At 41.2% G+C, this 13,494-nt stretch overlaps 1 protein-coding gene across 1 annotated transcript in view; it reads left to right on the forward strand.

Annotated features, from left to right (window-relative positions):
* The window catches only part of GPC3 (glypican 3), a 534,194-nt gene that overhangs the window by 270,955 nt on the left and 249,745 nt on the right, over positions 1-13,494 (forward strand). The window contains exon 4 of the mRNA XM_056538460.1: positions 11,595-11,725. Within this exon, the coding sequence (XP_056394435.1) occupies positions 11,595-11,725 (131 nt within the window). The remainder of the gene's footprint in view (positions 1-11,594; positions 11,726-13,494) is intronic.

Raw genomic sequence — 13,494 nt, forward strand, 5'->3', positions numbered from 1 at the left:
GCAACGCGTTTCACAGTAAGACTGCTTCATCAGGCATACTCATACTGAGTATGCCTGATGAAGCAGTCTTACTGTGAAACGCGTTGCATCATGGGTGAATAAACTTGAGATCCCTTCAGTTTGTGTGTCCAGCGCCTCTGAATCCCGTCTATACGTTGGAGGAAACCTTTGCTTTTACATTGAAGTTGGACATGGAGTGGCTGCAGGCACCTAAAACCTTTGCTCTTTTCCATAGTTACACTTGGTGGAGTGTAACTTGATGTGGTAAGCATCACTTTTACTACATCTATTCCTGTTGAAAACGGTATCACGCTACGGAGCGCTGTCTGTGTCTTTTTTTTTTAGATTTTCTGTGAGATGACCACCCCCATAGAGGACCTACTTTTCAATGCAATTGTGTGTGGTCTTCTCAAAGAGGTTTTACTTGTAGTCAGTTTGAACAGGACTCATTGTATCGATGTATATGTTTTTGATGCCCAGTGGTATTGATAAGTAGTCACCAGATGAGAAGAGTGCCCCAATGTACTCTGTCTAAAAGCCTATACAGCCCTGTTCTAATCATGATGAGGGAGATTTATCAAAACCTGTAGAGAGAAGTTGACTAATTGCCTATAGCCACCAATCAGATCGCTTCTTTCATTTTTGAAAGGCCTTCTCAAAAATGAAAAAAGCAATGTGATTTTTTTGCTATGGGCAACTGGTCAACTTTTCCTTTACGCAGGTTTTGATAAATGTCCCCCAATGTGTAGCATACCCTAAATAGCCACTTTGTTAGTAACACCCATTCAGTAGATCCTTTGGTGTTTAAAACCTCAGCAATTCTTAGTAGCATAGATTCCTCTAGATGATGACCTTGTTCTTCAGGAATATTGGCCCAAAAAGACTGGATAGATAGTAGCAGTTTTTGTTAGATGGGGTTAATGACATGTCCATTCTACTTCATCCCAGAGATGCGCTATAGGATTAACATCTTGCTGTCAGGCTCCTAGAACTTACCCATGATTATAACTAGTGATGAGTGAGCGGCATAGGCCATATTTAAATTCGCGATATTTTGCAAATATATGGACGTATATTCGCAAAATTTGAACATTTGTTATATTCGTTTTTTTTTTTTTGTGCATTTGCGAAAATATATGTGCATATATTAATGGTATAGGGAACTAATGGGCTAGTCCAGTGATCTCCATCCTGCGGACCTCCAGATGTTGCAAAACTACAACTCCCAGCATGCCCGGACAGCCGTTGGCTGTCCGTGCAATGCTGGAGTTGTAGTTTTGCAACATCTAGAGGTCTGCAGGTTGGATGGAGACCACTGCACTAGCCCATTAGTTCCCTATACCATTAAAGAAGGGAGGGCTCAATATTCGCGAATATGCGCATATGCGAAGAGCAGAGAGGGATGCAGTGATCACTGTGATGTGTAAAACATGAAAAGCAGAAGACTTGAAAAAAGCATAAAGAAGTATTTGCCACACGATGCTTTATTCCAAGTGTCCATACAGCAGACGGCAAATCAATAGCTGGAGGTGCGGGGTGCGAGAGCCAAAGCTCTCAGGTGCGGGGGGGGGGGGGGGGGGGTACCACTAGACATCACTGTAATGTGTACTGTGAAGAAAGAAAAAAAAAGCGAATATTCGTAATTGCGAATATATAGTGCTGTATTCGTGAATTCGCAAATATGCGATATTCAAGATTAAAATTTTAATTTCCAATATTCGTGAGCAACACAAATTATAACGCCCTTGATGCATTGTCCTGCTTACAGTGTCCTTCTGCTATGAAGGGATGGACTTGGTCATCTATAATGCTTATATAAGCTCTACTGTCCGTACACCCATCCATGGGTATCAGAAGAACCAGACCGCACCAAGAAAACGTTCCCACACCATTTTACTATCTCCACCAGCCTGAACTGTTGACACCTGAAAGGAAGGGTTCATTCATTCATTCATGCTGCTTACTCCAAAAAGTTTAGAAAAAAAAACAACTTAAAAAAAAAAAAAAAAAAAAAAAGACATTTGGATAAATATTTTTTCAAAACACTACAAGTCCCCGGTATACAGAGTAAAGAATCTACCTTGTGCACAGGGCACACCTCCACAGTGGGAATTCTACAACAAATCTACACCGAAATTATCACAACGGTGGGAATTTATTATTAATCTCGGTTTGTTTTTTCTTGGTTTCAAGCCAACTGTGTTTAATTTATTAATGTGGCGCAAGTGTTGGTAAAATTGTGTGGCAGCACCCGAAAAAGTGGCTTGATCCATTGGAGAGTTGTGACCTGAATAAAAAAAAAAAAGTTATTTAAATGTTTATTATAAAAAAAAAAAAAAAAAACATATTACGATTAATAAAACACAAACATAAATCAACAGATGAATAATTGCTATCTTTTAAACTAAGAAAGCGCCTATCCACAGCATTTCAGTCCTGTGTGCACGCAACCTTCGGATATATATGGTATATTATTGCATTTTGTTAACTCCTGAGTGGAGCTGCCGATACCTATAACACGTGATTTCATGTTACATTTAGTATATTACATTATTAGTATAAAGTAACAATTTATATTAGGTATCATTATTAGAAATGCTTGGAATGTGTAAGTGGAACCATCTGCTTCAGAGATAACAGGACGATTTTCAGTCACTTTCCAGGGCGCATTGACTTGTCTGTGGAACTTTAGACTTGGCCGTATTATAGTAACATATTGAATAAAAACTTGATGACTCATGAAAGTGATCTCCTTTATGAAGTTATGGATGAGTGTAGTGCTGTACTTGTGTGCTGAGCGCCCTCTAGTGGGTAAAGATGTAATTACCATCTGGTTTGTAAAATGCATTAGTGTGGAGTAGGAGTGATTTATTATTATTATTTTTTTTACTTCTTCTGCACCAATTGTGTATTTGCATTTTTATTATATTAATTTTACAAAGCTTAATAGATATACATTTTCGTTGATTATTACATTTGTGAGCTGTGAGCCATTGTTTCTGCTCAGATCTGCTCTGCTCTCCTCTGAGAGATGGCTGACGTGTGTCACTGCTATGGCTGGTGACTGGCTGAGGGGTGCTTTCTGTTCATTGAGATGCTCAGCTGGGACCAGGCACTGTTGGGATGGATGTGGAGGGGGATCAGAGCAGGTGAGTATAAAGCCTGAGCCTATGAATGAAAAATTTGGAGTCTCAGTCTTTCCTTTATACATTTCCTCCATTTATGATTTGTTCCTGGATTTTTATTCAGCATTTGTAATTATAAACCTGTACATGTGAACACACCCTTAAAATAGTTTTGCCTTGTTGCCTAAAAGAACATAAAGGGGTCAGTTTTCTGGCCAGCTTCTACCTGTATGCAGCCATAGGAGGTAGTCAGAAAAGCGGGAAGTAGCCATAGTGTTAAAGGGGTACTCCTGTGAAAACCTTTTTTCTTTTAAATCAACTGGTGGCAGAAAGTTAAACATATTTGTAAATTACTTCTATTAAAAAATCTTAATCCTTCCTGTACTTACTAGCTGCTGAATACTACAGAGGAAATTCTTTTCTTTTTGGAATGCTCTCTGATGACATCACGAGCACAGTTCTCTCTGCTGACGTTATTATAATAATAATAACTCTTTATTTATTGTTGTCCTTAGTGGGATTTGAACCCAAGTCCCCTGCACTGCAAGGCAGCAGTGCTAACCACTGAGCCACCATGCTGCCCTTAGCATACATCTGCTATGCATGGTTGCTAAAATGGACAGAGATGTCAGCAGAGAGCACTGTGTTTGTGATGTCATCAGTGTTCCAAATAGAAAGGAATTTCCTCTGTAGCATTCAGCTGCTAATTAGTACTGGAAGGATTAAGATTTTTTATTAGAAGTAATTTACAAATATGTTTAACTTTCTGCCACCAGTTGATTGAAAAGAAAAAAGGTTTTCACCGGAGTACCCCTTTAAGTTGAAAGGAGTCCCTGTTTCTGTGTGGGCATTTTCAAGTTGGAATCTGAATCAAATCTGACAGCAGATTGGAGTAAATTGGACCTGAAATGAGCTTTGGAGATCCACTCATCTCTTATAGTCGCCCATTGATTAGATTGGGTTCCGGATTATGCTACATTTTCTCTGTTGAGATAACATGGTGAAATATGTGTCTGTCCGCAGCTTCTATTGACATTAGGGGCATCGACTTAAAACAACAAAGTCTAAAGGATATGTGCACCTCTAAACCTCTTCTGACAAGTCAGTGAGACCTGTCATAAGGTATTATTGGTGGGGACCGGTGAACCAAGACCCCCTACCGATTCCCGGAATAAATAGTATATGGCGTTCCTACAAGCACTGTACCCCTTCAGCTTCTGTCAGCTTCTAATTCAGGGGTCTCCAAACTGCGGCCCTCCAGATGTTGCAAAACTACAACTCCCAGCATGCCCGGACAGCCAACGGCTGTCCGGGCATGCTGGGAGTTGTAGTTTTGCAACATCTGGAGGGCCACAGTTTGGAGACCACTGTTCTAATTCATGCAAGCAAAGCTGATGGCCTTCCTGTAAATGGAGAGGATAAAAAGAAGAAAAGAGGGCAGCGCCTCGTGTAACCCTGCGAGTATAAGAGGATGGTGGCAGTCTAAAAGTGGACTCTCACCTGTGTCACCTCATATCACCCCATATGTCGGGGAACCAAGGAACTGCAGGCCAGAGGAGTGATTGCTGGACATCGAATCAGCGGGTCCAGAGACAAAGGTTCATGAAAAGAACAAAAAAAAAAAAACTCCAACTTCGGCGCTGTTCCAGTAAAGCACTGTTCCGTTTTTCTAATCAAGTAAAACCATATTTATTGCACCAAATAAGTTTTACAGGCACATCAGAGGCAAGACGCGTTTCGGGTCAATCTGCAATTGAGAAAGGGTACGCAGTGACCCGAAACGTGTCTTGCCTCTGATGTGCCTGTAAAACTTATTTGGTGCAATAAATATGGTTTTACTTGATTAGAAAAACGGAACAGTGCTTTAGTGGAACAGCGCCGAAGTTGGAGTTTTTTTCTTTTCTTTCCATATTCCTGTAAATGGGACTATAATGTTCCATCAGCTTCTTCTCACAGAAATCTCGGAGTAGAGCTGACAGAACACATAGCCTGCCATTGCTCTTCATCATAGTGAATGGGGTGTTGTTATAAATGCTACATATATAATATATTATTAATTATAGGGGGAATTTATCATTATATTAACACAGCTTATTTGTATACATTGGACCTCGTTTACTAAGCTGAAACCGACCAGTTTTTGACGGGATATTTTGTCCCAGAGTGTCTGCGACATGTCTGCGCCAGTGTGCGACAGTGTGCGCCTGGAAAATCCGACATACCTGACATTGCTCTGTGAAAAACTGGAAAGGGGGCGTGGTCTGTTGCAAAGGGGGCGTGGTTTCACAACCCGACCGATTTATTATTGAATTCACAGAAAATCCTGTGGATAAATGGCTGGAAATATCCACCTAGAAAAAGCTGGACACAAAATGTTCCCAATAGTAAATAGAGAGGAATCCTGCAAGTCTGAGACAACATTTCCCACTAGTAAATTTCCGACACTCTTAGTAAATGAGGCCCAATGGGACAAATGGCAATGTGCACAAGAATGTTATGACCTTTTCACTTCCACACCACTTAAAGGGGTACTCCAGTGGGAAACAATTTTTTTTCAAATCAACTGGTGCCAGAAAGTTAAACAGATTTGTAAATGACTTCTGTTTAAAAATCGTAATCCTTTCAGTACTTATCAGCTGCTGTATGCTCCAGAGGAAGTTCTTTCTTTTTTGAATTTTTTTTCTGTCTGACCACAGTGCTTTCTGCTGACACCTCTGTCCATGTCAGGAACTGTCCAGAGCAGGATAGGTTTGCTATGGGGATTTGCTCCTGCTCTGGACAGTTCCTGACATGGACTGAGGTGTCAGCAGAGAGCAATGTGGTCAGAACGAAAATAAATTCAAAAAGAAAAGAACTTCATGTGTAGCATACAGCAGCTGATAAGTACTGGAAGGATGAAGATTATTATTTTTTTTTTTTTAAAGAAGAAATTTACAAATCTGTTTAACTTTCTGGAGCCAGATGATATGACAAAAAAATTAGTTTTCCACTGGAGTACACCTTTAAGTTATTTTATCAAAACTCCTTAGTATCAAGACAATTTCACTTTGACTTTTGGAGTGGTCGCTAAATGATCAAATGTAAAAGTTTAAATTTGTCAAAAAATTTAGCACAATCGTCTCTTCAGCTTAGAGCATACTTTTTAAAGGGGTATTCAAGGAAAAAAATTTTTTTTATATCAACTGGCTCCAGAAACTTAAACAGGTTTGTAACTTACTTCTATTAAGAAATCTTAATCCTTCCAATAATTATCAGCTGCTGAAGTTGAGTTGTTCTTTCTATCTGGCAACAATGCTCTCTGCAGACATCTCTGCTTGTCTCAGAAAATGCGCAGAGTAGAAGAGGTTTGCTATGGGCATTTGCTTCTACTCTGGACAGTTCCCGAGACACGTGTCATCAGAGAGCACTTACACAGAAAAGAACAACTCAACTTCAGCAGCTCATAAGTACTGAAAGAATTTACTTTCTGGAGCCAGTTGATTTATATACAAAAGTTTTTTCCTGGATAACCCCTTTAACCTTTTTAGATCTGTGCTCTTTATAACATGAAGAACGTGTGTCTTTTTGATAGATTTGGCACAACTACACGTGATTTCAGCACTGGCAAACAAAAGGAAAAATAACTTGATTTATACAGTGATAACTTCCCCTTATGTCCTGCAAATAGTATAATATTTTCTATTCTGCACTAATTATTTCATTTTTGGGAGGGAGAACACAACATCAAATTAAAGGGGTATTCCAGGATTTTTTTTTATGTGACTATGCTACAGGGGCTGTAAAGTTAGTGTAGTTCATAATATAGTGTCTGTACCTGTGTGTGACGGTTTTCTCACAATTCTTATGTGATTTTCACCCCATTATTTATTTTTATCAGCATACAAAATGACTGTTGTCTCCCAGCTTGCAATGCGGCTGAGACCTGACATCACTAGTCAGCTGATGACAGGGAGCCTGTCTGCTTCAATGGGTGGAGGGATCAATCTGCAACTAATGCAACAGTCGTAGGCACCCTGATTGAAAACCACAGGTCTTTTGAATGGATGCAGCTCATTTATGTTTCAATGGGTGGGGTGGCTGATGTGTGGGAGGGAGGAAAAGGGAATTATGGGATTTGTAGTCAAAAAAAGAAAACTCATACAGGAAATACCAGTTCATAAAAAGCTAGCCACAGTGTTATGGTAATCTCACAACATAGCCATTTAGCCCCAAGACAAGCGCAGATCCTTCCTAAGCATGTCCATTACTGTCTGCCAGGTACGTACTAAAATCACCTTATGGTGGAGAACCCCTTTAAAGCCCATAGACTTCTATGGGATTCCGCACTCCCATTCACACTTGGGAATTTGCGCTTGCGGAATTCCTCCTCAAATTAAAGCCCATAGACTTCTATGGGATTCCGCACTCCCATCCACACTTCTGAATTTCCGCTTCTGGAATTCCACAAGCGGAAATTCAGAAGTGTGGATGGGAGTGCAGAATCCAATAGATGTCTATGGGCTTTAATTTGAGGTGGAATTCCGCCATGTGAATAGACCCTAATATTAGCCTTGGTTGCCATTAATTTATGGTGGAAGGTGTTATCTGACTGCTACCTTTCCAGGCTGGCTTGGTATACAATAGGCAAATTAATCAGAATACAAGCAGATTGGTAAAAATGTTTAACATAGTATTATTTTAGAAAATGACTGACAAGACACTGTAACAACAATGGGTGGATATGAAATTTCATTAAGTCTATTGTTGGGTCATATTATTTAGGCTGCAGGGACCGCGATGGGAGCATTGTTCCCCCTGGTGTCTCAGCACATTGATTCTTGTAGTTCTATTGTTTGGCCTATTATATGGGAGTCGCGTCTCCCCATTAATATCTGACTTTAGCGCGGTATTCTCCATACTTCGCCTCCACTTTTTAATTTAATCACATTTCAACAACTTCACCTATTACACAGTCTCTCCCTTCTGAGTTAATAATCATGAATGATATGATAATGTATGGGAACTGGACTGAAGTGCAGACTGCAGTGAATAATGTCATCTAGCAATGACAGCGCTTGTGCCACCAACAGTACCGGGCTAATAGCATTCCATGCTGTTCCTCTGTATGTAACCAGCGCATTTATATTCATGGATGTAAGATCTGCAGGAAAGATAGATTAATCTGTGACTCCCAAAAGAACCAACACAAGATGAATAGCGGAGTTCTATTAGGTTACAGCCTCAGCAGTTTGTCATATCACAATCATCTGGGCCTGTTACAAAAGAGGCCTCTGCAGGTTACAAGAAGTAAAGGGTTAAAAAGAAATTTCTGAACGGTTGTGTAACAGCGACCTCTGCTGGCCACAAGATTGGACTTCTCTCTACCAGTTACTGGCTAGTTTTCCACACAGCTTTTTTCTGGCATTTTTTCAAAAATACTGCCACTGCAGTTTTTGGGGCGAATCCAGAAGTGTATTTCGATATTCATACGGAATTAAAACTATAAAGATAGGACTTAGACTAATTTTTAGTGTTGGGCGCGAATATTCGCTATGTATTCGAATTTTTATCACGAATTTGTGAATATTGAGAATATATTCACTATATATTCGAAATTGCGAATATTCGTTTTTTCCCGCATATTTGCATATTTCTTTTCACTTGTGGGCCAATTAGAATGATGCAAATACACTTGTCAGAGGTTATCAACAACATCCCTAGCAACCAATAGTAAAATTGCCCACCCCCTCACTGGTGTCTTCCTCAAATACGCGATCATGCGAATATAACGAATATGCGAATATAACGAATATAGGACGAATATTCGTCTATATATTCACAAAATATCGCAAATTTGAATATGGACAAATCCTCTCATCACTACTTATTTTTCTGTTGGATCCACAGTGGCTGTCCGTCTTCTAAAACTACTACTCCCAGCAGGCAAATTTACAATGCTGAATCATTTTACACCATAGGAGTTGCCGTACAGAGGGCAGAGTGTAAGTAGCAAATCTAGGACTACAATATTTATTATAAATTTGGCTGCTGGGAGTATTAGTTTTAGAAGACCGATATAATAATGGGGGATAAGTTATAGATGGCGGGAGGTCCGAGCGCTGGGACCCCCCCGCAATCTCTTGAACGGGGCTCCAGCAGTCTGCTGGAAGGAAGCATGCCTACCCCCGCACGGAGCACTGGCCAACACGCCCCCTCCATGTATCCCATAGAGATACATGGAGGGGGTGTGTCGGCCACGGCTTCCTGCGGGGGTCGGAGCGGCCGCTTCCGGGAGACTGCCGGCGCCCTGTTCAGGAGATCGCAGGGGGGGTCCCAGCGAACTATACCTCCTTCGGATAGGGGATAAGTTATTTAGTTATTTTTCACTACAGAACTCCTTTAATACTGTAGTTTACATAAGTGAGGACACCCCTCACATTATTGTAACAGGTGCAGCAACAGGACCTGTAATGGGAGCTGTAATGGTTGAACTATTTGTCTTTAAAATATGAAGGAAGATTGCACATAAGACAACTCCCTTATATACGTACAGTATCTCACATAAGTGAGTCCACCTCTCACATTTTTGTGAATAGTTTATTATACTGTAGAAATGACACAATGTAAAGTAGTGAATGCACAGCCTGCATAACTATTCACCATTTTACCTTCCCGATGTCATGTGACTCTTTAGTGTAACAAGATCTCAGGTGTGAGGGGGGAGCAGGTGTCTTACATTTGGAGTTATCACTCTCACACTCTCTAATACTGGTCACTGGAGGTTCAAGATGGCACCTCATGGCAAAGAACTCTGAAGATCTGAAAATGAAAATGCTACGCTACATAAAGATGGCCAAGGCTATAAGAAGATTGTCAAGACCCTGAAACTGAGCTGCATCATGAAGAGCAAGACCATACAGCGGTTTCATAGGACAGGTTCCACTTTGGGCCCACTTTGAATATTTCCACTTAGGGGTGTACTCACTTTTGTTACCAAGGTTTAGACATCAATGGCTGTGTGTTGAGTTATTTTAAGGGGACAGCCACATTAAAGGGAAACTAAACGCTGGTTTACCCACGTATCGGAGCAGAGGGGATAGAAAGGTAGCTTGGTATGCTGGGTGCCACCTCCATTGTGCAAAACCAGCCATTTCCAGATAAGCAGTGCTGGCTAATACAACAGGTATCTCTGGAACCTGACTGTGGATCTAAGTAAGTAATACCTAGTAAATGAACACACCGATGTCAGGTTATGGTTAACTGTCTTTACTGAGCTGGTGCAGATAGTAATACACAAACAGCTTGGTGTGAGAGTGCAGCGTAACCTCTTGGAAACCCTTTTGCCTTGCTGAGACTTGTGGTGCTTTCGCCAGACAGAATTATACCGATTTGAGACTCTAGATTAAATCCTGGTTGCTAGGGTCCTGCCAAGGTACTTAAGAACGTTCTGCAGAGGCATGACTTTCCTCATTGCGAGTAATGCTTGCAGGATGACTAGTTGAGATTAGATTTGCAGTAGGCCTCTCCTCAGAGCACATGACATACAGCACACCTGAGCTAATCTGTTGCTCAGGAGCCTTGTTGGAACTAGACTGACTAACTTCTCCCCTGCACCTCATTATACAGGGGAGACTTTTGGGGTCTCATTGGCAGGCAGGATCTCATGGGGTTCTCTGCAGGCTCTCATGGGTAGCACTCCTAAAGGTACAGTAACAGGAAAACAGATGTACATTCAAGAATAAAAAAATGAATTTATAAAAATATATTATCTGTTGTTATCAGCATTCTAGTGGGCCCAACACCTTGTGCTGCCAAGCTGCCTTAGACCAAAACCGCAAGACAGCTCCTGGTGCTGGGACACCACAACCACTACCAAAAACATATACCGTATATACTCGAGTATAAGCCAACCCGAATATAAGCCGAGGCCCCTAATTTCACCCCAAAAACCCAGGAAAAGTTATTGACTCGATTATAAGCCTAGGGTGGGAAATACATCATCCCCCCATGTAATCATCCAGACCCCCGTCATCATCCCCCCCCCTTCATCATCACCGCCTGTCAATCCCTTAATCAGTGGTCTTCAACCTGCGGACCTCCAGAGGTTTCAAAACTACAACACCAAGCATGCCCGGACAGCCGATGGCTGTCCGGGCATGCTGGGAGTTGTAGTTTTGCACCATCTGGAGGTCCACAGGTTGAAGACCACTGAGAAGGGATTGACAGGCGGAGAGTTCACTCAAGTATAAGCCGAGGGGGGCGTTTTCAGCACGAAAAATCGTGCTGAAAAACTCGGCTTATACTCGAGTATATACGGTATCATATATAATTTTTATGCTGATACGTGAAATTTCACTTAATACTCAGTACACTAGATAACACCAAATGTTATATCAGTATTTGTAACACAGTGTTAAAAGGAACTTGTATACTGACATATCTATCGTGCTGCACAATTTATCTCTATATATATTTCTTAATTTTTTTCAGGTTAATAAATTATGTGGCACTTCAAAGCATAGAGTGTCAAGGTCAGTACGCAATGGAGGAGATACATATATCAACAAGAAAATGTTCAAGGTCAATACGGACAATGAAGAAACCCTGTCTGGAAAAAGAAGGTTAGTAAAAATGTAGCCATATTATTTCTTGTCATGTCTTGTGGACAAATACATATGTTAGGGGGAAGGGGTACACATTACTAAGATCATTCATCAAAGCTTAGGTTGAGGGCATTTGGCAAAGTACATAGAACATATTGTCTAGTTCTCACCTTCGAAGCTCTGAACAGATGCCTTACATTTCATGTGGAGATATTACACAAACATGTTATTTCTTAATATTCCAAGAGAGAAAATGGAAAAATGTCTAAATGTTGGATATTGTGTATAGCATAAAGATTTGTTATTCCTAATGGATATTTTTTTCCACCAATTTCTAGCCTAAAACATATCACTTTAGGACATACGTTTTTGTAAATCTTTTATCTCTTCATGTGATAGCACTGAAGAAATGACCCTCTGCTACAATGTAAAATAGTGAGTTGCTGTCTAAGGACGGCAATCGGTGTATGTTGCGGGCTGCTGACTCGAGCCCGCGCCATACCAGCTGGCCCTCAGCTGATTCTTGAAGCTGAGGGCTGGCGTTAATGGCGATTGCCCTAAAGGGACATTTAAACCATCCCTGGTGGTCCAGTGGGGAATCCACTTCTGAGGTAGCCGGAGGGCTAACCTCTCCTTCAGTGCTGGCTGCTGCGCTGTGAATAATAAAGTAGGAAATGCCAAGGGGCAACTCAGCTCACTCACCACACCGTAATGTAGTCCTGGGCTTCGTAGGGAGAGAGCAGTCTGGAGCACGAACACACGGGCCGCTTCCCGTTAATGACATGTAGAAAGAAGGTGAGTTCAGCTCGCTGACCAGAAAAATAAAACGTAACCTTTACTGTGTAACCTTTACCGCGTTTCGGGCTGCAGATGAGCCCTTAATCATTGCAGTGCATAAGCGGACAGTGCCCGTTTATATATGAAAGACCATATTGGAAACATACCGCACTGCCATGATTAAGGGCTCATCTGCAGCCCGAAATGCGTCGGCACGATGTTTTTATTCACTATTTAGTTTTTCTTGTCCTCATGGATTTTAACCATCCACAGTAAAGGTTACGTTTTATTTTTCTGGTCAGCGAGCTGAACTTCTCACCTTCTTTCTACATGTGAATAATAAAGCCTGGCAGGACCAGGCTTTATCAATCGAGCGCAGAGCACACAGATCAATGTGGTTCTGTGAAACAGGCTTGACACTATTTGAACCACATAAGTTTATCTTGGTCTCATTGGATGGTTCCAGAAATCCATGTTCTTAGTCTGCTTGTCATCAGTAAACTGTTTGCTAGCTTTCTTGTGCATCATCTTTAAAAGAAGGTTCCTTCTGGGATGACAGCTATGCAAAACAATTTGATACAGTGTGTGGGGTATGGTCTGAGCACTGACAGGCTGACCCTTTGACCTTTGAAGCAAAGCTGGCAGCACTCATACGTCTATTTTCTGAAGACGTAAAAATGCTGAATTCGTGCACCCAACTTCTTTAATAGACCATGTCTGTCCTATTCTGAGTAGGACCTGTCCTGTGAAATTGCTGTATGGTCTTGCGGACCGTGCTGCAGCTCAGTTTCAGGGTCTTGGCAATCTTCTTATAGTCTAGACCATTTTTATGTAGAGCAAAGTTTATTTTTTGCAGAGCCTCAGAGAATTCTTTGCTGTGTGGTGCCATCTAGAACTTCCAGTGATCAGTATTGGAGAGTGTGAGAACGATAACACCAGATTTTAAACACATGCCTCCGATTCACACCATAGACATTGTAACACATATGGCACCGTGGATGGAAAATGGC

Source organism: Hyla sarda, chromosome 9 (genome assembly GCF_029499605.1).
Source record: "Hyla sarda isolate aHylSar1 chromosome 9, aHylSar1.hap1, whole genome shotgun sequence".
Taxonomy (NCBI): domain Eukaryota; kingdom Metazoa; phylum Chordata; class Amphibia; order Anura; family Hylidae; genus Hyla; species Hyla sarda.